General features: G+C 39.5%; 1 protein-coding gene across 1 annotated transcript in view; it reads right to left on the minus strand.

Annotated features, from left to right (window-relative positions):
- The window catches only part of LOC126457632 (E3 SUMO-protein ligase RanBP2), a 302,750-nt gene that overhangs the window by 188,426 nt on the left and 87,271 nt on the right, over positions 1-27,053 (minus strand). The window contains exons 7-8 of the mRNA XM_050094102.1: positions 25,279-25,447; positions 17,046-17,143 (exon numbers count right to left, since the gene is read on the minus strand). Of these exons, the coding sequence (XP_049950059.1) occupies positions 17,046-17,143; positions 25,279-25,447 (267 nt within the window). The remainder of the gene's footprint in view (positions 1-17,045; positions 17,144-25,278; positions 25,448-27,053) is intronic.

The following is a 27,053-nucleotide window of genomic DNA, read 5'->3' on the forward strand; positions in this document are numbered from 1 at the left end:
TTATTACTGAAACAGGTATTCCTGGAGGGAAGGTGAAATCTCTTCATGAAATACTATTCAGAAAATTTAGACAACTGGCATTTGCAGCTGACTGCAGAATGGTTCTACTGCCACCAACATAATATTTTCCCCCTTGTTCTACTTTTGAGTGGGAGAGGGAAGAGTGACTAATAAAATAATACTTTAAAAGACAGCCATAGAAGTCTCCCTATTCCGTGGAACATCAAGATTTTCACATTTTCCTCAATGAGAAAGTGGATGTTCCTTCTGCATCCATATCTAGAGTAAAAGAGTAGTGTTAGGAAAGTAATGCAACAATCGTGAATGCCAATAACACAAACTGGTGCTGTGAAACTATGTAGAATTTGCATTTACTGGAAATGCAACATATATTAAACAAGAAAACTTAATCTACTTTACTCATAATTTGAAGAAGCACACATCTGCATCCTCATACCCTGCAATGAAGGAGTTTTCAGTTGATGTATCCACAACGAAACTGATTTGTTGAACATTTCTCACCTCCAAGCACTTCTGCTTAAACTTTAAACAAATCAAGAATTTTAACAAATTCTTTTGGAGTGTTGCTGCCGTTACTACTAACTTTTACAGAGACTCCACTATCAACAAGTATGTCTGGAACTTTATCGCACTACCTAATTACAGACTGTAGCATTCTAAACAGGATGTTCCATGTGGTCTTCATTCCCTGCTTCAGATGAGTCACATCAGTACACAAAGGTACAGTAAAGCACCTGTCTCTGTACACTTAGAAAAAACAATTTTCATCATCGTCTGTCAGATATAGTTAAAAATCTCTCCCAGACATAATTAACATGAAAGGACTGTCCTCCACACTTGGTATGTATTTCTTGGAATCTAGTTACCCATTCATATTTTCTTTACACTCATGGTCCTGTTGTAGGTGGCAATAGTTTTAGTGTTAGGCAGTCCTACCACTCGAGCATGGGCTGCCTGACTGAGCACGGGTCAAGTTGCTCCCCCTGTCCAAAGCATCTGCATTGAAATCTGCTGGACTTTCACAGAACTCCCAGCGCCAAGCAGTGGGAGTAAACATATATGCTAAATTCACATCTCTATCAATACAGCTTTGCGCTAGACTATAAATGTGTTTGGTAGGCAGATCTCTAGGAAAGCAATCAGTAAAAATGATTGAGCAGCAAAGAAAATCCACCTACAAAGATCCATCAGTGTAAAATGGAATCTAATTGTGGTGCTAGTGTAAAATGCTGTTAAAAAGGAACATGAACATTAGATACACACTCTTTTAAAAAATCTGTTGTATCTAATATAACTTTGGGCCTCTTAAGAAGCCAAGGTGTTGGTTTGCTCCAACTCTGCGAAAAAATGAAAATTTGCCACACAAATTTCTAGAAGGTAGCTCTACACACGAATCTTAACTATCTCATTGCTCTGAAATAATTGTTAAAATGTTGCTCTATCAGTGGGAGAGCAATGTTACTGTGTGTGTGTGTGTGTGTGTGTGTGTGTGTGTGTGTGTGTGTGTGTGTGTGTGTGTGTGTGTCTATATATATGTTGGAACACGTGAGGCAACACTGACCCTACGACTTATCTTAGAAGAAAGATTAAGAAAACGCAAACCTACGTTTCTAGCATTTGTAGACTTACAGAAAGCTTTTGACAATGTTGACTGGAATACTCTCTTTCAAATTCTGAAGGAGGCAGGGGTAAAATACAAGGAGCGAAAGGCTATTTAATATTTGTACAGAAAGCAGATGGCAGTTATAAGAGTCGAGGGACATGAAAGGGAAGCAGTGGTTAGGAAGGGAGTGAGACAGGTTTGTAGCCTCTCCCTGTTGCTATTCAATCTGTATATTGAGCAATCAGTAAAGGAAACGAAAGAAAAAATCAGAGTAGGTATTAAAATCCATGGAGAAGAAATAAAAATTTTGAGGCTTGCCGATGACAATGTAATTCTGTCAGAGACAGCAAAGGACTTGGAAAAGCAGTTGAACGGAATGGACAGTGTCTTGAAAGGAGGGTATAAGGTGAACAACAACAAAAGCAAAACGTGGATAATGGAATTTAGTCGAATTAAGTCGGGTGATAATGCAGGAATTAGATTAGGAAATGAGACACAAAGTAGTAAAGGAGTTTTGCTATTTGGCGAGGCTTGAACAGGATAGAGTAGCATGGAGAGCTGCATCAAACCAGTTTCAGGACTGAATACCACAATAACAGCTACATATACAGGGTGTTACAAAAAGGTACAGCCGAACTTTCAGGAAACATTCCTCACACACCAAGAAAGAAAATATGTTATGTGGACATGTGTCCGAAAACACTCACTTTCCGTATTAGAGCTCATTTTATTACTTCTCTTCAAATCACATTAATCATGGAATGGAAACACAGCAACAGAACGTACCAGCGTGACTTCAAACACTTTGTTACAGGAAATGTTCAAAATGTCCTCCGTTAGCGAGGATACATACATCCACCCACAGTCGCATGGAATCCCTGATGCGCTGATGCAGCCCTGGAGAATGGCGTATTGTATCACAGCCGTCCACAATACGAGCACGAAGAGTCTCTACATTTGGTACCGGGGTTACGTAGACAAGAGCTTTCAAATGCCCCCATAAATGAAAGTCAAGAGGGTTGAGGTCAGGAGAGCGCGAAGGCCATGGGATTGGTCCGCCTCTACCAATCCATCGGTCACCAAATCTGTTGTTGAGAAGCGTACGAACACTTCAACTGAAATGTACAGGAGCTCCATCATGCATGAACCACATGTTGTGTCGTACTTGTAAAGGCACATGATCTAGCAGCACAGGTAGAGTATCCCGTATGAAATCATGATAACGTGCTCCATTGAACGTAGGTGGAAGAACATAGGGCCCAATCAAGACATCACCAACAATGCCTGCCCAAACGTTCACAAAAAATCTGTGTTGATGACGTGATTGCACAATTGCGTGCGGATTCTCGTCAGCACTCACATGTTGACTGTGAAAATTTACAATTTGATCATGTTGGAATGAAGCCTCATCCGTAAAGAGAACATTTGCACTGAAATGAGGATTGAAACATTGTTGGATGAACCATTCGCAGAAGTGTACCCGTGGAGGCCAACCAGCTGCTGATAGTGCCTGCACACGCTGTACATGGTACGGAAACAACTGGTTCTCCCGTAGCACTCTCCATACAGTGACGTGGTCAACGTTACCTTGTACAGCAGCAACTTCTCTGACACTGACATTATGGTTATGATCAACTGCACGAAGAATTGCCTCGTCCATTGCAGGTGTCCTCGTCGTTCTAAGTCTTCCCCAGTCGCGAGTCCTTGGCTGGAATGTTCCGTGCTCCCTAAGACGCCGATCAATTGCTTCAAACGTCTTCCTGTCAGGACACCTTCGTTCTGGAAATTTGTCTCGATACAAACGTACCGCGCCACGGCTATTGCCCCATGCTAATCCATATATCAAACAGGCATCTGCCAACTCCGCATTTGTAAACATTGCACTGACTGCTAAACCACGTTCGTGATGAACACTAACCTGTTGATGCTATGTACTGATGTGCTTGATGCTAGTACTGTAGAGCAATGGGTCGCATGTCAACACAAGCACCGAAGTCAACATTACCTTCCTTCAATTGGGCCAACTGGCGGTGAATCGAGGAAGTACAGTACATACTGACAAAACTAAAATGACCTCTAACATGGAAATTAAGCATTTCCGGACACATGTCCACATAACATCTTTTCTTTATTTGAGTGTGAGGAATGTTTCCTGAAAGTTTGGCCGTACCTTTTTGTAACACCCTGTATGTAAGAACAAAGATGATGTAACTTACCAAACGAAAGCAGTGGTATGTTGATAGAATGTCTGCTTGTGTCTGTATACGTGTGTGTGTGTGTGTGTGTGTGTGTGTGTGTGTGTGTGTGTGTGTGTGTGTGTGCTTGTCCTTTTTTTCTCCCTAAGGTAAGTCTTCCCACTCCTGGGATTGGAATGACTCCTTACCCTCTCCCTTAAAACCCACATCCTTTCGTCTTTCCCTCTCCTTCCCTCTTTCCAGATGAAGCAACCGTGGGTTGCGAAAGCTTGAATTTTGTGTGTTTGTGTGTCTATCAAACTACCAACGCTTTCGTTTGGTAAGTTACATCATCTTTGTTTTTAGATACATTTTTCCCACGTGGAATGTTTCCCTCTATTATATATATGCAGCAGGAAGTATGTCTTACACTCTCAATGCACAATAAGCAGATGTCACCTAATAGTTAAGTGTTTGTTCCCCAGCCTCAGCAAAAATGCTGGGAACAGGGCTGGTTCTAAATGCACCTGTAGCCAGCCTGACTCCTTGATGGTTAACCAAGTCAAGGATCTTCAACTCATGTGCTGACCAAGCAGATACATAAACTGTATAGCCATAATTTGGCACTATCATGTTGAAACTAAATTAGACCAGATGTGTCCAGTCCACAGCTCATGTGGTTTGTACATTTTAAGATACCGAGTGCTTGAGAAACTGGTTACAAATCTCTCACCAGTGCCAACCAACTAAAGTTTGTCCATAAATTTTGGGCTCAGGAATCTCATCACATCTTTAAAAGTTAAAATCGTAAGCATAATTTTATTTTCTAGAAGAACAAAACACACTTCTGGATTGGTTAAAACTTTTACAACAGAACATTTGAAACCAGTATTGTTCAACCACTTCTCTAACCTCATAACAATGAATCTTAACTACTGTGTGGTTGCTGGAAGGCCAGAAAAAGAGCAAAAAATTAAACTCATTTATGAATATCAAGTACATTACAGGGTTCATTGTTATGAACACAACACTATTAATAGCAATTAAAAAGGGGCCACAGTTAAAAGACTATACTATTCTCTTGCATAAAATAATGAGGAAAGACATTACCAAAGCTGTATGTAAACTGAAGTGGAGACTAGAAAAACCGCAATAACACTGAAACATGTCTCCGAACGCTCCATACGTGGAGCCGAGTACGTAGCATCTGCGCAGGAAAGCATGTTGCACATCCACCTTCAGCATAGTCATGTTATCAATGGTGGTAATAATTATGTGAGTGTTCTTTTCCGCCATAGTACGACCAGTGTCTCCTTCGCAGGTCTGGAGAATACCATTCTTCACTGCAGCACCATTTATGCACTTTGCACCTTCATTTGAAATCCTCCTGATGGTCAAGCCCTTTCACGGCTATGGGTGTACTTGTATGCCTGGTAGATTGAGAGCCCAGACGGCTGCAAGAGTACATGTGCGCCTGGCAGGTAGAACTGCCAGATGACTAAAGGCATTTGTTTATGCCTTGCAGGCAGGAAGGTCTGATTGCTGTCCGCAGGAGCAAGTAAATGTACACAATAGAATGGTGACTTTCTGTTGTCCACATTCGAAATTCCTGCCAATACCATCGTTAACTGCTTTTCTTTGTAATGCCAAAAAGCGCTACAGCTTTCATTTTGCTCCTGTTGCCTTTCTGCTTATGAGTTGATTGAATAGGTGCAATTTGATTTCCTAATGTACAGAAGATAAATCACACACACACACACACACACACACACACACACACACACACACACACACACACACGCCATCTTAAGCGCCTGAATTATCCTACAACTTACATACCAGATGTTTCTAAAGACTAACAATGTAGCAAATTACGTGCAGTTTCTCAGCAACCCATGCTGCTGCTGCGCGGAAGAGAAGACTGTCCAAGTTTTGAGTCACTTTAGAACCTTACATCTTGAAACACACTGGTCCAATATTAATGAAGTTTTTTTTATAGGTACAGGCAAGCATATCACTTACGTAAATCTCACATTACAGAATTCTCCAATCACAAGTAAAAAGTTTTTATGTTTCTATACTAACTTCTTAGTAGCCCAGTATAAACTTAAACAGAAAGCTTAGATTAAATTTGTAGTTCTCTTTCGAGTTTATCGAAAACTGCAACCACTGTGACCATACAGTATCATACTGATTTTGTAAATAATAATACTGAAGAGTGGTTATATACACGCTGGAATGTGTGATTCACCAACAGTGACTACAGCCTGCAGCAATCATAGGGCTGTCAGCCATCTGCAGGTGAGGTGCCCAATACCTTTGCCCCTTTAGCCGGTAGGGCAGGCTGGTCACTCAGCCCTAGCAGGTGCAGAAGGGTTAAGCTGAATAATTTGAAGGGGTTAGGAACGCTTGCCATGATCTTTTCTTACTATCTTTTCTAATATGGTGGCATTTCACTCCGAAGGGCTATGAGGTTTTCAACAGACCGCAAACTGACCACTCAATTATGTTCCATAAATATTTGATCAAATTCACGTCAGGCAATCTGGATGGCCAAATCATTTGCTCGAACTGTCCAGAAGGTTCATCAAAACAATCGCAAACAATTGTGGTCCAGTGACATGCACTGTGATCAGTAAAATTTCCATTATTGTTTGGGAAAATGAAGTCCATGATTGGCTGCAATTTGTCTCTGAAGTAGCCAAACGTAAACATTTCTACTCAATGATCAGTTCACTGGACCCAAGTACCCAGTCCATTCCATGAAAACACAGCCCATATCACTATGGAACCACTAACAGGATGCACAGCCCCTTGTCAACCTGAGTCCATGGCTTTGTGGGGTCTTCACGCACACTAATCCCACTATCAGATCTTACCAACTGAAATCTGGAGTTATCTTATGAGGCCATCGTTTTCCAGTCATCTAGATTCAAAATGATATGGTTACAAGCCCAGGAGAGGCACTGCAGGTGACACCATGCTTTTAGCCAACGCACTCGCATTGGTCATCTGCTGCCATAGGCCACACTGTCCTAATGGATAGGTTCATCATGCATCCAGCATTAGAAATTGAAATGTCGTGTGGCTAGGGCCTCCTGTCGGGTAGACCTGTCATCCTGCCACAAGTCTTGAGTTGACGCTGCTTCAGTGACTTGCATGTTGTTGTTGTTGTTGATGATGATGATGATGATAGAGAGAACACAAACCCAGTCCCTGAGTGGAGATAATCTCTGACCGAGCCAGGAATCAAACCCGGGCCCCATGGCATGACAGTCCATTGCACTGACCACTCAGCTATCGAAGTGGACATCCCACATTGATTTCTGGAGTTCTCGGGCAGTTTCGCTTACCTGTTAGCACTAACAACCGTCCAGAAACGCTGCAGCTCTATGTCAGTAAGTGAAGGTCGTTTTGTTGTCTGTGGTGAGGGGTAATGCCTGAAATCTGGTATTCTCGGCACACTCTTGACACTATGGACCTCTGAATACAGAAGTTCCTAACTATTTCTGAAATGGAATGTTCCACGCATCAATTACCACTATGCGTTCAAAGTTTTAATTCCCATTGTGTGGCCATAACCACATCAAAAATCTTTTGATCTGAATCACACTGACTATGAATGACAGCTCCACTGATGCATTGCCCTTTTATACCTTGTGTACACGGTATTACTGCCATATGTATATGTGCATATCACTATACCACAACTTATCATCGAACAAGAAAACATCAACTTAGCATCATATATTGAGAAGGAGAAGTACACCTGCAAAATATCAGCCCCAGCAATCAACATACAAAAATTTGGGCCATAATTCTGATAGAACACAGTTATGAACTTCTGAAAGTACAGCTTTTAAAATTAGTGTACACCAGTCATTTTCACTCTCTCCACCCCACTACAGTCCCCTAATGCCTGAGCTGAGGTACTGTACAGTAGAGTAACAACCAGAGCCCTACTATTCATTTGAAGTTGAAGGCGAGGACACATCTGCCAAACATGTTATGAAATCTTGTTTGAGAACACACTTTTCTACGTGGAAAATAGGTAAGTGATGTGTGTTTGGTACATAAAATGTCGATTTCACAAAAATATACATTCGATATTATTCAACCATATTTCTGTATTGATATTCTGCAGCTATATATAAGCCTTAAAAGCAAAATGAGTAAACTTAAGCAACTGAAGAGTTATTATGAAATAAAGTTAATTACTTTCTATTTACAATTTAATGATGCCAATAACAGTGAAGGAGAGTGCATATCCTCCTTATGTACCACTACTCTTTAACAGTCAAGTTTACAATCCAGAGGAAATAACGTTCAACAGTGGTTTTAATAATGAAATGACACTCATTTGTTTCATTCAGTTACACTGCATTTGTGAACTGCAACATAAAAATGTTCAAAAGATCTCTTGCATAAGCTACAGGTAAGAAACTGTGCACTTTGACGTAATTAACAACACATGTTGTCAATGTCACAGCTGTATTTCAAAAACCTCTTACTCACTCTACTGTACAGTACTTCTTTATCTGACATTACATGGCTGCAGTGGAGTGGAGCATATGACAAACAACCACTGCACATGAAATTTAAAAGGTACATTTCAGAAGGTTATAAATGCATTCTATCAGAATATAGCCCAAATTTTCACATGGAATAAATTGCTGTGGCTGATACCTTGCAAGTGCACTTTTTCCCCTTAAAATAGAAGGTTGAGTTGGCAATATTTCCTGTAAGATCTGTAGAAGGTGATACTATGATGATAGAAACTTTTAGGAATGCTGGAGGAGTATAAATACATCAATTTCAAATAAGGCACCCTGGTCCAGAAATGACCGAGTTGTAAGTGAAAATCATTCCAATACCTCTGACAGTGGAATACATGTACCAGTACTATTGGTGCTAATATTGTAGGTTACACAACTTTCATAGGTGGTAGTATGGGCCAAAACAAGAACAAAAGCCCAGCAAATATTGGCTCTAATAATCATACCTTACAAGCTATGAGCACATTTTTATCTTCATTATGGTGAAACATCTTTTCTAATGAACAAGTGCTCATAGATCTAAAGGGATGCATTTTAGAGTTCACATTTACTGGACATTTATTTCTTGTTTTGTACATATGAGACCTCTCAAAGTTGCCTGCCTTGCAATCTTAGCAACAACAGTACATGTATTGCACTGTCATGGTGTCACTTAACTTCTGATTCTGTCGTTTCCGGACCAGGATCCCTTACCTGAAATCGATACGTTTACCCTCTGACATATCTCCAAGTTTGTATCATCATGGAATCTCCCTGTATACAACATGACATGTAGATTGGAGAAGGATTCACTATGGCACAAGATTACCTGTTGAAGTACTGTCAGTAGCATGTTTACTGTGTTCATATCAGCAGATGAAGATGACATGCATTATATCCTATGCAAATCAAAAGAAGTGTAGGAATTGGAGTAATAAATGCACAAAAGGTAGAATATGTCTTAGTAGGAGACAATATGACTGGCTTATGGGTCAAGATATAATTTGAAAAGCAGTAAATTATACAAATACTTGAAGAGTATCATTGACAAAGGAGACAGAGAGCAGGAACTGTGAACAGAGCTGGTTGAACTAGAGCAGCAACAAATTAAAAAAAAGGATTGAATAAAGAGATGACTAACAAGGTGAAGCCACGACGTTGGGGTTATGAATTTACTTAGAACACCTTTTGCAGACCATTGAAACATAATAATGTTTAAGCAGTAATGTGCACTACTCTGCCAATTCCAAGAAAATTGCAAGGGAAGTTTTATGCTTGTATTGTGTAACTGGTGTATCCGTGGGTAAGTGCCAAATGTTAGAGCTCACGGTGGTCAAGTGAGTGGTGTTCGAGCTTTTTAAGATGTATGTGTACAAGATGACAGTTCGCCTCCGGCTCAAACTTTCATTTTTGTAGTACAAGTGTAAATTCTGTGATATTCAAAACATTTGCACCTACACTCTTCATTCTTGCTACATTATCAATGTCTCACCACTAAGCAGGTTAACTGCCAAATGGGGCCTGCAGCTCAAAGTGTCGAGGTGCAAAGTAGTTCCGACTACTTTAACAGATTGCATGTACAGTAAAACTTGCTCAAATCAGCATGTATACAATTTGGAAATCTGCCCAAACCATATAAGTACTTCAGTCCTGAAGCATTCAGAGCACTTTTATATATGTGACTTTTGTTGTATAAAGCGGAACGTGCCTAACATGGAAACGGAATACAAATTTTAGAACATACTTGATAATTCCTTGTAAAATACGGGAAAGTGCCTCTACAGTACTACCGTATTACAGTTCATTAGTTATCACAAGGATGTTACTTTTAATGCCTGGTTAAGTGGAGCAAAACATTGAAGAGACATCCAGCACAGTGCAGTGCGGCTGGTGTGGATCTAAAAATGCGCCACTCTGTGCAGCAACGATTAAGTTACACTCAGTGTAGGTACAGTACATCAAAGGACACGGTTCATTCGTCAGCGCTCTGTCTGTCGGGTTTCTTGCTTTCCTCATTGACACACGCCGGTACATACAAGAACACTGTTGCGCATCTACCAACACACTGCTCCAATGCGCACAGTGAAAGCAGTGGGTATTGTTCTGTTAAACAATGCTTTTACCTAGAGGGGTCATTATTTATTGCCAATTTCAGTTGACTAGTAGCACTTTCATAGATACGATAACATGATATTCAACAAATGGTATGTGTCGTTAACACTTAATGAAAAGATTAATGTAATCAAGGCGAGTGAGAAAGAAAAACTCTCTGTGCACGAAATCATGCTGCGTTTCAAATGCTGTAAAACACAAATTTATGAGACTTGAAGAAACAAGGATAAGAACAGGCAGATGAAAAGAAAGGCGAAAAAGATTGGAAATGAAAAAAATTAATGAAATAGTGTGGGAATGGTTTGTAAGTGCACAGGCAAAAAGCTTACCTCTATATGAGGCTCTGAAAATCACTAAAGAGTTAAAATTACGGAGTTTAAGACATCCACAGTATGGCTGGAGGGCTTCAAAGCTAAGCACAAAATCGTGTGGAATGAAGTGTGTGGTGAAGCTAAGGATGGGTAGGAAAGTGTAGCAACAGAATGGAAGACAATACTGTCCAACTTATTTCTCAGGAGTCGCCTTCAAAAACACTAGTAATTTGGGGTGAAAAGTGCACCGTCGGAAAAATGTCCAAGGAAAGATTCATTGTACTGCTGTATGGAAACATGTTAGGTGAAATGGAGAAGCCACTGGTGATTGGAAAGGCTGGGGGGGGGGGGGGGGGGGAGACACGTTAGTAAGCTTCCAGTCACATGTTGAAGCAATAGAAAGGTGTGGATGGTGAGTGTTCTTATGCAAGAATGGCTGGGCTCTTTCAATGCCAAAACAAAGAAAGGAAATCAGCAAGTTGTTCTTTTCCTAGACAATGCAACCTACCATCCGAAAGTAATGTTATCAACTGTGAAATTGGCTTGGTTCCCACCAGGTTCAACCAGCCTCACACAACCCAAGGACCAGGGGTTATTTACACATTCAAGTGTCATTTTAGGTGATTACTGATGCACATACTAATTAGCAAGTGTTGAAGCCAAAAGTGCATTTGCTCTTGCACAGTCCGTTTCTGTCCTGGATGCAGTAAATTAGACTGGCTTGGCCATAAAGGAAATAAAACCTGAAACTGTAACCAAGTGCTTCAACAAAGCGGGGTTGGGGGAGGGGGGGGGGGTCAAGAACAAGATGCTTCTATGGTCATTGAAGTTCAAGAAAATGCAGTAGCAATTGCTTAATTAATTAAAATTCTAAACATTTCAGGTAGTGCAGATGATTACATTCGAGGTGATAACTTTCTTCAACTCATTGCACTTTCACTTCAGCAACAGATTTAATAGATATCCACAACACAGAGAATGAAGAAGAAGAAGAAACAAAGGAAGAAGAAGAGTAAAATGACATCCCTAGAAAAATGATTATGCCTGATAAAGCCTTTGCAGGCATGAACAATGTTATGCAATTTGCAGCACACACAAATTGTCCCAACTTGTTGGAACTATTGTATGGTGCAAAAAATTGCCTAGACCAAGTAATTTTGAACAGGAAATTAAAACAAGTTTCCCTCCTCGAAATGTGGCAAAAAAGTTTAATGTAAAGCAAATAAACACGGGACTAATATGTATGTACATACAATAATAAATAACTTTGAAGTTCAAGTAAAAATATAGAAATGCCATGTTATTTATCAATTAGTGTAATAGTCCAGTGTTTTAATGTCCAATATACAGTAAATGAACATCTACTGTGCTGAAGTGAAGGTACGTAAACACAGTATACGCATAAATAAAAAATAAAAAATTACTGTGCTTTTGTGCATGTTACTTGACAAATTTTACATAGTCCAGTGGCTTTTGTGTAATCCGGAAACTTGTCCAATTTGGAAAACTATTTTAAGTCCCAAGCAGTTCTGTTTTGAGCAAGTATTACTGTATAAGGGATTTTGCAAATCACAACAGGCACACATTTTCAGGAATACTCTGTGCGTTTCTTCATTTACTTGTTAATAGTTATAAATATGTTTGTTCTAATAATTAAATTTAATTAAAACTATAGTCAAATGACATCAAATTCATTATAACTTCATGCAAATGCACGTGATTTCTTGAAACATTTATTATCTCTTAAATGTCATACAAATTAAATAATATGATCTGTGACGAAAAAAATATAGATTAAAAATTAAGTTTGAGCATGAGTAGAACTGTCACCTCATGCACATTTGTCTTACATAGTTCGAACAATAATCACTTCACCACCATGAACTCTTGCATCTGGTTCCTACACACAGATAAATCAGTTACATAATAGATGCGTAAAACTTCTCCTGCGATTTTCTCAGAACTGCCCGAGTATTGCACCTTACTACTTGCACACTATGTTGTTTTAATGGCCTACTATAGTTGAAGTCACCGATGACGGTGGCCAAGTTTGGGCACACCCCATGTATATACGTCACACATTCTCCAACAGCCAATAAGCATTCTGTAGTGGTTCCGTGCTCTCCTGTGAATGTCTTAGCCAGTGCAAAATTTAATGTGATCGTAGTGAGTTATTTAGCGAATTTTTATTAAATTTGCTGCGAGTTGTTACAGCTGATTGTGGTGGTGACAAATTCTGCAAAATCAAATGAGAGACATAATATGCGGTATACACGCTTTCTTGAAGCACAGAGCATGTGTATGCACTTACCGCAGTTGTCGCTTTGGACTAGCAACAATGCAATTCCCATGTGTGTCTCGAGCTGTGCTAACTGTCATCATTCGTGGATTAAACTATAAAGGAGTACAAAGTCTGAAGTAAATCTGTGATCTCAACATCGCAGCCTCCCCTTGTAAGAATACCAAGAGAGTAATATATGAGACCAACATATATGGTATTTGAAGTGCAAGAATATGGCGAATTACAAGTAAGAATAAAAAAAGGAAAAGAAATGCTGAAAATGCTGTTGTGAGTTAACAAGCAGAATGGACAAGGAATCATGAAGTAATTGAGACAATGGGAAGTGAAACAGATAGCCCATGTGGTTTGGTAATGTGTGAGAGCACGATGGACCCATTCTACTTGTTCTTGTTCTTTTCATGATGGTCAACATCACAGCTGAACAGGCATGCTGTTTTGCTTACTATTATTTTCTCTCTTCTGATTCTGCTCCCTTTCACTATGGTTACTTTCATAATCTGATTTTGTTTTAATAATAGCATGCATACAACAAGAACAAAAAAATAGCTACATTACTATTTGAGCAGAAATTAATAAATTCATGATGTAATTTCCCAATTACTGATGATAATAGTCTAAATAGTTTACCAGGAAATAATTTTTATATTCTCATAACTGAAGTCAGGTAAGGGCACATGGGAGTTGAAATTCTGAATGAGCAATTGCTGCTTATAAATTTATACAGTTCATCTGAAACCCTTCACTCTTTTCTGTAAACATTTAACTTTTCTGAAAAATGTTCTATTTCAAAAATTATCTATAATCAATGTTCTTGTGCTTCAAAACATTCCAATCTTAAATAATAGTTTCTAAAATCTAATAACACAGTTTTGTAGCTCGAATTTTTCAGATTCCACGTATGTCTGATTTCACTGGACAACCTTGTTACTTCGCCAATTGTTTGAACTGTAAAATTTCTTTTTTGCATGTCTATTCAGCAATACACGTCACTAAAGCCATCATTCACCTCTGTCATCTATGGTTCGTGGTGCACCGCAGTTGCCTCGCACAGGTTTCGGTAGCGCCATTTTGCCACTGTATATTTTAACCACAGTAGTGCCCAAACAAATTACAAACTCAACCATTTAAGAAATACTTCCACCCTTGGCCCAAAATGCAAGGATCATGACCTTCTGGACAACAGATAAATCATTCCGTTTCTGCGTTATGACAATGGCTGCACTATTTTCCTTGTAACTATTCCAGTGGCTGCGGTAAGGTCTTGAGCAAGTCTAACTGCAGTACTCCGTCGCCATCTGCGGGGACTGATGGTGAGATATCAGTGTTCCTGTGGTGTTTTACACTGCAGATGTCTCGTATTGCAATGCCTGGACATGTTTCCTGTCTGCTGGAATTGTTATCATAATCCTGAGATCACACTTTGTGGCACACGCAGGGCCCATGCTACGACCTGCTGCGTTTGACCAGCCTCCAGTCGCCCTAGTATTCTATCCCTCATAATGTCATGAATGTGTGTTCTTTGAGTCATTTTCAACACACAGTACCATTAGCACGTCTGGAAACGTCTGCACACTTACTCCTTGCACCGTACTCTGACATGCACCAACACACCTCTGCATATGTGGACTGCTGCCAGCGCCACTGTGTGATGACCGCATAGTCATACCCCGAGGTGATTTAAACTCGCAAACCGCACACCAGAGTGTTGTTTCACCATGTATCAGCATTATCCTTAATTTATGAGTGTGAGTGTATACGATTGTTAAGTATAGAGCTATTGCATCAGCATCCTCTGAAAGGAACCTAATCGGTACACAGTCTGGACCAGAAGACTTGCATTTATTAAGTGATTTAAGTTGCTTCACTACTCCGAGGATATCTACCCCAGTGTTACTAATGTTGTCAGATGTCCTTGATTCAAATTCTGGAATATTTACTTTGTCTTCTTCTGTGAAGGCATTTCAGAAGGGTGTGTTAAGTAACTCTGCTTTGGCAACACTGTCTTCAATAGTATCTCAATTGCCATCTCGCAGAGAAGGCTTTGACTGTGTCTTGCTGCTAGCATACCTCACATACAACCAGAATCTCTCTGGATTTTCTGCCAGGTTTCGAGATAAAGTTTCATTGTGGAAACTATTTAAGCATCTCGCATGAAGTTGGCACTAAATTTCGAACTTCTGTAAAAGATCGCCAATCTTTGAGATTTTGCATCTGTTTAAATTTGGTAATGTTTCTGGTGACAATATTCGTAACAATATTTCAAGTTAACTATTACAGTGTTGTGTTTATCATTTAAGAAAATTGTCACAAAACCAAATGATTGCAGGAAAAGTGAAGCCAAGAAAAGCAGTTACAAAACTGAAAAAACAGATCAGTAACAGTACACACGAGTTCACATGCTTTTACGTCCACTTCAAAAAACCAATTTTCTTGTTTTTGTTCTTAAATCGAAGCTTGAAGGGTTCCAAAAAAATTAATAGTTAAAAGAACTGGACACTGGGCAGTTGTTTGGAAACCTACTTTAGGATCCCTCAATGTGTGGCTACTCCCATTTTTCGGCTACTTTCACACGTCCTATGTCTTCCTTAGAGTCTCATTGGAGACAGATATGGTGTACAACTGTTTTTTGAGTTGGCAGCTCTGTTCGAAGATACTCTTGTCAGTGCTCATAAGTATTCCGTTGTATATCTTTGGATTTCAATTATTATTTGCTTAGAAACTTTTCTATTTGCTGCAGCATTATGATTTAGCCATAAGAAGGAATCGAGGTGATATAAAGGCGATGAGAAACAGTTTGGGCTACCCTCTTCTGTAGAGCTTCTACAGATGACACTCCACAGCATGGGTTTTGTGATGATTATGTAAACTCAGTCTGGATACAGGAAAGCACATGAAACTGGTGCAGTTTGTGTTCATCATCAATCCCTGGGATTTGCAGTTTCAGAAGCAATTAAGCCCATCTCCAGGGACTTTAATAACAGTAAACTATTATCATGGTGCTTACATGGGATGACAAAGTAAGAGTGAATGTTTCGAACATTCGATATGGGAAAACCTGCCAAAAATAGTTCTTATTGGATTCAAAACTAGGATATTACGTGTGTTGCATGGTGCAATTTGTTTTAATAGTGGGGCAAGTAGCAGGTATGAAGTTCTAGAGTGACTTGCAATTTATTCAGATTTCAATATGAGACACACTGATGGCAACTGATTTCTTGACAGTGGCCTAAGTGAGTCCTTGTGAGAACTAAAGAGGCCAGAATAACAACTAAAAAAATGAAAAGGGAGAGTGAAAATTATGCACAAGTAAACCAAAAAGATTATATAACTGGAATTAGGAACAACAAAGGTGAGGCACAGATCAAATATAAATTGAATTTCCTAATAATTAAATTTTCTGACATGTTTAAGCACAAAATCTATCTGAGCCAGAGTTAAGTCTTTTGGGATGTTTCAGGATACTATTTGGAGGAAACTAAGACAGCAGACACTAATGCACTATCAACAGGAAGAAACATACATACTGATTAAGTATTAAAAATTAGCCTGAATTTTGATTTCAGTTGTAAATATTTCTACAATAAAAACTTGTGACAAAAGACATGACTACAGCCTACTTTTTAGACAGACATGATGTTAATATGTACATAAAGTTTCACACATCTGATTAAGGAAGTCAATGCATGTATTTCAAGTAAAGACTGGCAAATAAAACTAATAATTTCCTGATAGTTACTATGTGAATTAATGTAATTAACTGCATTACAAAATGCTGGATGAGAAACACTCCTATTGTCCTACAGTTTTTATTCTGCTAAGACTTTTTAGAAATTTTTTAGTCTGAGGCGTGTGAACTTTATGAAAATTGCAAGCATTTTTCCTATCTGATTAATATTTGTCTAACAATTAAAGTGGAGATTTCTGTTTACTGGATGAATATTTTGAAATAAGCCATTAGTGCTAAAAAGAAACATTTTAGTAACTGACCTGAAAAACCCTTTCACGCCAATTTCCAGAGCAATACTGTGTTATTCTGTCCAAGAACTGAGAACGACGTTCATGAAGCATAGCCAGGAGAACATGTCCTGAAATAAAATTAACAGGATCAGATAAATGCTTTACTCAAAATTGTAAATCAGTTACTATATTGATGGAACAGACAGAAAATTATTCATCGTTTAACCCCTTAACAATGATTTTTTACCGAACTACGTTCCAAAAAAACATTATCTTTGCTGAATGAGGATCATCATTTAATGACTGACATTACATATGAACATACAAAGATAGCTCTTAAACCTCAAAATAAGGAGTTACAAATATTTGAAGACTGGTCAATCAGATGCCTGCGACTGGTGCTTTAACACGGATGACCTGCTACTTTTGAAGACAGAACCCTAAAGGATTTGTTTTTACCACCTCTTTTTTTAACAGGGCGTATACAATCCAACAAAGCAACTCCTGTGAGATGGAAAAACCTCCTCCCTCTTTCACGAGTCACTGAGTTGTTAGCCACGTGCTGATCTACCTTGCCTACTCCGTCCTTTGTGTCATTGTATGCCACAGCAGCCACTGGTTTCAATACTTCATTGTGTCATTTCTCTACAGCTTTCATTTCAGCATTGTGAACTGTTGTCAAAATAGAAACATCTCTTTTGTCCTTCCAGTGAATGCTGTCACTCTTCCCCTCTGAAAAGCAATGATTTCCCCTTCTTTAGTTTTTATGAGGAAATGATGGAGGCATGTTTCTTCCTGATGGCTGCACAGCTCCATACATATCAGTTCTCTGAGCAGCAAGTAAATCATCAAGTTGAGGAGATATGCAAGGATTATCAATGGTAAGGCAACAGCCTTTATTTGGAAGTGGTTCTATCAGCATCCTTACAATTTAAGGTGACTGTGGCATATCATAACATAGTTCGTCGAATTTCGTTCTTTTTCCTGTATAGATAATGAGAGACCCCACACACCCAGTTTGGGACTTCCATAACATGAATGTCTTAATGCCAAACCTTGCCCTTTTCATTGGTAGATATACTAACCACCCTATCTCCCTGCATATAATACTGAACTTTCGTTGATTATTACATCTCTATCTGGTGTGCACAAACTTTTGAATATGTTGTTGAGATGTTGATGTACAAATGAAATTTTATTTGGCTTTGAAGGTGGGTGCTTCACAGGATTGCACACCGAATTGTCCAAAAAATGGAGGCCCTTTTTGAGAATCATAAATCAAGAAACCCAACACCTGTTGAAATATCAGTGTAATGAGCATTGATGTTCTGTCCATTACATTTGATAGTTTGGTTTCATCACAAGACTTTGTAGCAGATAACAGTGAAACACATTTCGACACTGGTAGTCTCTTTCCAATGGGAAATATGTTGACTTTAAATATACTTGTTTGCCTCTGTGACAACGATGTTTACTGGGTCATCATCAGTGACCTGATCCACGTAACACAACATTATCAGCACAGTTGTTCACTAGATGAATTACACTCTTTCTGTGAATGGAAATAGTGGTGGCACTTGCTGGAGCACAATAGACAGATTTGTCTTATACAACTGGCGAGCACATGTCAAACAGTCATCCGATGAACTTTCTCCTATGAAGTAATAATCCTTTTTCAGACGCTCTACTTATACAATAAAGGACAGAGGCTGAAAACAAGCATTTTGTTCTGAAGTATCTAAAGCTGCAGACAGTGAAGACAGTATCTAGTGGCAACCATCTCAAGCAAAATACAACAGCCAGACTACAAATGTAAGACTGGATGCTCTCTAGTGGCCGAACCATTAACTGCCAGTACTGAAACTGATATAAATGAGGTTTTATTTTTTCAAAGGTTTGTTGTCATGTTGTTCAGGTAAAGGCGGGATTTTAGTTTCTGAAAAAGAAAAAAAAGAGAGGGAGAATGAACTCTGGACTTTTTGTTAAGTGATCAAACCCCAGTATGTCCCAACTTTTCTTGGGAGGTACACACTGACTGTCGTCATGTTTTCACTTCACAGTAGTTTATATCACACACAAAATGCCATGGCCGCTAGAGGCACAGTTGGCTGGGGAAGCATGGGGAGAGCAACAGTGGTGGGGGACCACTCAAAGCACTATAAGGGAAATGCAGAGTGCTGGAGGGGAAGTCTAAGTTAACATTTTTTTAAAATATAAAGCGGGATTCCTTCATGCCCACATGCATGGTGACCATTCAAAATAATCTACTGTCACCTCTTCTTTCATTAGCATTTAAAAAGTATTCTGTTGAAAATGCAGAGATTTATTTTTGCCTGGCTTGTTAACCATTTGCAACTTCCACAGAAATGTAGTTAACCATTTGCAACTTTCACAGAAGCATCACGAATGTCGAATTTTGAGTAAAACCTACACATTTCTCTGGTTGTCATGTCAAAATTTGCTTCTTTGCCAAAACACAGTGAGTTTACACTGTCTCACCTCACTAACATGTTGTGCAGACAAAATTGCTATAGATCGCTGAAACAGTGTTTTGTTCAGTTTACTGCGCGAGGAACTGAGGAAAAGTAAAGTCAGTAGCTTATGAAAATGCACATTCTTGGTTTCCAAGAAAGTTTAATGTCTTCACGTATTTTGCTCCAAAATCCATAGCATTTCTCATTTCACCAGCTATCCGTGGCCCTTCAAAATTACATTCTTTCAGCGAAAAGGTCTGTAGTTATTGGAATAACACAGTAGACAATGAAGTTTTACATAATAATGATATGGTAAAATACTCTCCTTTTTGTGTGCTATCATTTTCCAAAATCTCATTTCAATATCTGAAACTGGTTATGAAATATGAGGAATGTTGTGGATATTTTACTCCGGTTTTATTGCCGGCGTGGTGTGATCACAAATGAGTGCGCAACACAAGATCAATTTTCTCAAGATTGGTGGCAAATAGAGACCTCCACCCAAGCCTAAAGAAAAATTCACTATGTTGGCTAAATTTCATATGCAACAATATATTATGTAATATGCACCCAATGCAAAATCACAGCAACCTCTAGTTTTCATTGCACACTTTTCCGAATCTTGCACAATATCATACTTTCACGTAAATATCACAATAACTATGACGCTTAACGAGATGATGGTCACATCATGAAGTTGACATAGAGAGCTGTAAGTGTAGCAAAAATTAAACTTTTTTATTGAAGAATTTCTTTAGAGTCATTTGAGAAAGATTGCAGGGTGCGTGCCTCAAACTCTGTTAATCACTGACCAGCCCAAAGGTGAGAAACACTTATCAGCCTCTCCTTCCAAACAAACGAACTAATTCAGTGCTTTGGACGAAAACTTGTCACTGCCTATCTGGCATTGTATCCTGTGCAAGCTGTAACTGAAAGTCTCTTACTTTTCTATCTTGTTGCTACAAAAAGAATATGTTGTTTATAAACAAAATTAGAGCAAAAATTTAGCAGCAACCTTACTTTTCACACAGTATATCCATGTATGTAATGAATTTATACTTTTTGCTTTCTACACACACACATCTTTGTTTCAAAAAGGTTGTAGAATTGTTGAACATCACTTTACAACATAACTTAACAATAAGATCAGTTCATTCATTTTGAAAAAATAACTTCAAATAATTATGAGTAACAACAAAAAATGTAGCTATGAAGTTTCACTTATGGAGAGTTATTTTTTTACACCTTTCTTTTTGTAGTTATCTGTATTTATTCAACTTGTCTGCATAAAGGAGGAAAATCTTCACATGTTAATCGACCACATGGGGTGGGAGCAGTAATCTGGAGAGTGTGGGGAAGGGGAAGGTTGCTTGATTTGGGAGAGGGGACCCACCAGTGGGGTCAGCAGTCCCATTGGATTAGGGAAGGAAGTTGGCCATGCTTTTTCAAAGGAACCCTCCAGGCACCTGCCTGAAGCCATTTAGGGAAATCATGAAAAGCCTAAATCATGATGGCCGGACGCGGGTTTGAACAGTCATCCTCCTGAATACGAGTCCAGTGTGCTAACCACACCTTGCTCGGTGAAGGGGAAGGGACAGTAGTGTACGGTTGGGGGGGATTGGAGGAACACCACCTGGCGGATTGTGTAGTGACTAGAATGCCAACAGGTGAAGCGTCAGGAGGTTGGGAGGGCAGGGAGGTGGGGGAAAAGGATCGAAAAGGAGAGGAGTGGGGAAAAATTGGCAGGTATGTTGCCCAAGGGCAGCAAACAAAGTGGCTGGGAGACAAGATTATGGAGTAGATGACAGGAAAGAGGGGGTGGAAACTGTTGGGTGGAGGTGTGGGGACAATATGTTACTGTAGGCTCAGGCCAGGATAATTAACAGAAACAGAGAACGCATTTTAAGGATAACTCCCATCTGTGCAATTCAGAAAAGCTGGTGGTGGAAGGGAGAATCCAGATGGCTCGGGCAGTGACGAAGCCACCGAAATCAAGCATTTTAGGCTCAGCTGCATATTGTGCCATCTGGTGGTCAAGTTTGCCCTTGGCCACAGTTCGGCAGTGGCCATTCCTCCTGGTGGACAGCTGTTTGGTAGTCATAACAATATAAAAAGCTGTGCAATGGTTGCAGCAGAGCTGGTAAATGATATGGCTGCTTTCACACGTGGCCCAGACCCTGATAAACCGATGGAATAGGAAGTGCTAGCTGGGTGGATCGAGCAGGTCTTTCACATCAGTCGTACACAGGGATATGATCCTTGTGGCAAGGGGTTGGTATTGGGAGTGGCACAGGCCTGGACTAGGATGTTGTGGATGTCGGGCAGGCAACGGAACACCACTTTAAGAGGGGTCTGAAGGATCTCTGATAGTATGTCCCTTATTTCAGAGCATGATGATATTGGTAATTGAAGCCCTGGCAAAGAATGTAGTTTGGTTGTTTCAGTTCGTGGCGGTATTGGCTGACGATGGGGCACCCTTTTGTGGCCAGTTCTTTGAGCTGATGGGAGGATTCGGGGTGCGAGGAGAAACGGCATGGGAGATCAGTCTGCGGACTAGGTCTGGGGGATAATGCCTACCTGTTGATCCTGATCAACAGTAACAAGAACTCCCTTGTTCAGCATGCACTGTTCACATTGACAAATAGTTCCAAAATAAGCAATAAGTGACAGAAAAAACCAGGAGGGATCACAGATTGTGGTCTGTCAGTTACCCACTGAATGTGAACCACACTACTTGCCTTTACATGAACATAATATGTTTTCACAATTACAAACAATAGCATTGTCAGAGAAAATACTGTTGCACCTGACATGTAATGTGTACTACAACACAGAGTTTAAGTTCATTCACACTCTTGATCAAATGAGCACAATCTCTTCGAGCTCCCCCCTCCCCTCCTTTTTTTTTTAAAGCTAGTGATATCCATTTTGAGTGCACTAGCCAGAACGCTTGCATCTGCTGGCAGTTCCTGTTCCAGTCAAATCACCAATGGCTCCATTTGCTCCAGGTGGCCTACTACAGGAGGTCTAGTACCAGAGAGATCTTGAGGGAGCACAATAACTTTCTCGCCAGTCACCCTGCTCAGCTGAGCAGCTCTACTACAGAGTCATTCTTTTCTGCAACAATGCCATTCATCCAGTTTATTCTGTAAGAACGATTCTATGATAACTGCTCTAGCATTTCCCACTCTACGATCTCAAATTTTGTTCAAATTTGGTGTGCCAGTTTGCTGAACGGGCAAAAGATGTGCTGGACCGAGACTAACTTTGGACCTTTGCCTTTCGCGAGCAAGTGCTCTACCAACTGAGCTACCCAAGCACGACTCACGCCCCGTCCTCACAGCTTTACTTCCGCCAGCACCTCACCTCCTACCTTACAAACTTAACAGAAGCACTCCTGAAAGAAAGGATATTGCGCAGACATGGCTTAGCCACAGCCTGGGGGATGTTTCCAGAATTCTGGAAAGAAGAGATATTGTGCAGACATGGCTTAGCCACAGCCTGGGAAATGTTTCCAGAATTCTGGAAACATCCCCAGGCTGTGGCTAAGCCATGTCTGCGCAATATCCTTACTTTCAGGAGTGCTAGTTCTGCAAGGTTCGCAGGAGAGCTTCTGTAAAGTAATCTTTAAACCACTTGAGACAATCACCCATCATGTAAAAAGTACTTGCAGACACACTGAGGTTTTATTACACCAGAGGCTTCTGTTGTCCAACATTTAGAGGATTTTAATATAAAATGGGGACAACTTGTCAAAGGATCATTCTCTTCTATTGATAAAACCACTTTCTTGTTAATCACACACTAGGTTTTTACCAGTACAGGCACCCACATACGCATATGTCACATATGATGAATCTCTGCTGTTTTAAACCATATGACTCCAGAGAGGATGCTAAATTTATCTGTGATATTCAGTCATGGGGCTTGATCTTTCGTCCCAAACCACACTGACAATGTTACTGGCTCGCTGCAGTGCTCAATTCTTACAACCCAGTTGACTCACTAAACAGAACAATTAACAGACAAATTGCACTTAATACTTTAAAAGTGTTCCATCATTGTTAAACCCATGGTGGTAGATGTTAGCTGTGATTTCACCAGAACACTCTCGAAAAATTTAAATCTCTTCCCTGATGTGCCTTTCCCCCTCTGCTTCTCCTCCTCTATCTTCCGCCTGCTCCCCACACCCCTTCCACTTACACTCACCTCACCGCACCCTCTTCACCTGCATTGTACACCTCACTCCCCCTCCAACCCCTGCAATTCCATCTCCCTCTCTGTCAATCTCTTCATCCGTCTTCTCTTTCGGTGCATCTCTTCATACCCACTTTTCTCTATACATCTCCCTCTCCCCCGTCTCAGTCCAACCCCGACATTCCCTATTTCAATGCCAAACCTACCACTCCAATGTGGTGTAGGTGGTTCTTACCTCCACAGTGTTCATTTCAGACAATAAGTGATGCAAGTTTGGTTGACATTGATCCAGTTGTTAGGAGGACATGTGACACACAAGTTTTAATAAGTCTACAAACTGAACTATTTTATATGAACTGTGATCAATGATTATCCTTTTTAGTTTGTTTTTGAATAACTTTTGTTTATTGGTGTTCTGCCTTATTTATTCTTATCAACATATTCAATGATATGACTGCATTGGTAATGTTAGTGATGACAGCAACACTGAAGCAGAGTTACGAAACACTAATTTCCGAAATTCTTTTGCGGAAGATGCAATAAATATTCTAGAGTTCAAATTGATTACAGCTGCCAACATGTTTAACTTAAGTAGATACCCTCTGCATAGCGTAGCAAATTAAGCCACCCAAAGGGAATTCTTGTAATCCAGATTGTGTACCAAGTATGTTCCTTTCAGAACATGCTAATGAAATAGCTCCATTTTTGGCAATCCTTTACAACTACTCGCTTGACGATAAACCTCTACTTACATATTGGAAAGCGCAAATGTTCCATCACTACAAAAGAAAGGAAATAGAAACAATCTGCTGACTTATAGAACCATATCACTGACACCGATTTTCAGCAGGATCTTTGAACATTTACTGTGTTCAAACATTATGAAATACCTCTAACAATACAATCTGGTGATACATAGCCAGCAGTAAGACAAGACAATATCCTTCTTGTGAAATGCAACTGGTTCTTTATTCACATGAAGTAATGTGTGTTATCAACAGGGAATCTCAAGTTAATACCATCACTACCCAAGTTCTATTGGTTGGTTGTTACTGCTGATCAGTGGAGCACCTGTGTTACTGGCAGGTTTTGAATAATGCCACTTTGGGCCCAAAAAGAGCCAAGAAAAAGACAGTTAGCCCAAGAACTGCATTTATGCCTTAGCAATATTAAAGAATGAGTATACAAGGCACCACAGTTTCCATATTGTTTTGCTTGAACACTTTTTCCTCAGTTTGTTGCTGATCTTCACACTGATTATTTTCTTAGCATCAACATGACACACTCAGTTAACCTAATCTAGCAATTCTCACACACAAATTAAATTGTTACAGTTAACAATGGTTACAGAAAACTTCCAGGTTGCCAAATCTGAATACAGCCAAGAATAAAGCTCGTGTTTAGCTATGTGTCAGTACGAACTATGATTCCTGCTAAATTTTTGAAGATACAACATTACAAACAGCTTTAACAACAAAATCATTGTCAGGAAAAACTTAACATTGCAACTTGCAACTTAGGTATATCATTTATTTAATTCACTTCAGTGTGGATTACAGATCTTAATAACCTTTTAAATGGATAACGCTCACCTGCCTGACTGATGCGGAATGCAGCTTCCTTGCTCCACTGATGAACAATCTTTCGACGAGATTCAGATGCCTTAACTGTGCCAATATTAGAAACATCAGGAGGTGGGCCCAAAGCGTGCAGCAGAAGAGGAATTGCCATGCGGCACATTTCACGCCAATTAGTTTGATCCTGCTAGATATGAGAATCAAGTTACATTGCTGCTCTTCCTTGAACTAATTATCAAACAATATTTACCAGCGAATGCATCATAAATTAAAAAGTGCAACCTTTAGAGAGTAAGTTAACATACTCAACAATTCATCTATGTTTAAATGTGGGTGAAATTGACAACATAAAGACAAATATTACGTAATGGGCAAGCTCCTCAGAATGCAATCATATTGGAATGTGCACAGCACTACTCTCAAAAATTATTATATTAAATTTGAAGTTCACAGACATTATTCACACAAACCATAAAAGAGGCACAATATCTGCACTGTTTCTTCCTAATATTATCAGTGTGGGACAAATAGCATTATGTGGTGAAGTACAATGAAAAGGCAGAACAATGGGAAGTAACAACGACTGTAGCAGTCATCACAATTTCTATGGATTTCAACTGTGCTTGTCAACATACTGAGACATGCTAAGTCATAGCAATTTATTTCATCCATGAATAACACAGAATTCTTATAAGACTGGGCCCTCAACATGATACACAATGTGTCTCCTCCACTTTTCCATCATCAGTCTTCAAGACAGGTTTGATGAAGATCAACACAACTTCCTCTCCTGTGCCAATTTCTTCATCTCTGAGTAGCAAATACACCCAAAATCCTCAATTATTGCTTGGATATAATCCAATCTCTGTCTTCACCTACAGTTTTTACCATCTAGTATATAGAAGTTATTTCTTAATGCCTTTACATGTCCTGTCAACCTCTTTCTTCTTTTTGTCACTGTTTTCCACATATTCCTTTCCTTATCAATTCTGCACAGTACCACTTCATTTCTTTTCAGTCCACCCAGTTTCCAAAGTCCTATCACAAGACATCACAAATACCTCTATTCTCTTGATTTTCCCAACATGTCAGAATTCATGTTATTACATTCATGTGCTACACATCCACATTAACTTCCTCTTCAAATTAAAGCTGAACTGAAAGCAGTTACTGCCATAAAATATCTAAGAGTATGCATATGGAGTGATCTAAAGTGGAACAACCACTTAAAACTATTGCAGGAAAGGCAGATGCCAGACAGATTCATTGGACGACTCCTAAGGAATTTAGTCCATCAACAAAGGAAGTAGCTTACAAAACCCACATTCAAGCAATACTTAAATGCTGTTCATCAGTATGGGACCCATACCAGATAGAATCGATAGAGAAAATAGAGAAGATCAGCAAGTTTTGTTACTGGCTCATTTAGTAAGCATAAAAGCAACAAGGCTATTATCAATAAACTTCAGTGGCAGATGCCACAAGAGGCATTCTGCATCATGGTGTGGTTTACTGTTAATGTTCCGAGAGCGTACAATCTTACAAGAGTTAACAAAAATATACTGCTTCCTCCTATGTGTATATCGTGAAAAATATTGACAATGAAATTAGACTGATTCAGACCCACACGAAGGCTTACCAGCAATTTTTCTTCCCACAAAGTATCCTCTGTCACACACCACAAGGTGGTTTGCCTAGTATCGACATAGGTCCAGATATTTGATATTAGCAGATCTTTTGGCCAGGAATACACTGTTTGCTTGTGTTGTTCTGCCTTTTATATTCTTTTT

The sequence above is a fragment of the Schistocerca serialis genome, chromosome 2 (genome assembly GCF_023864345.2).
Source record: "Schistocerca serialis cubense isolate TAMUIC-IGC-003099 chromosome 2, iqSchSeri2.2, whole genome shotgun sequence".
Lineage (NCBI taxonomy): Eukaryota > Metazoa > Arthropoda > Insecta > Orthoptera > Acrididae > Schistocerca > Schistocerca serialis.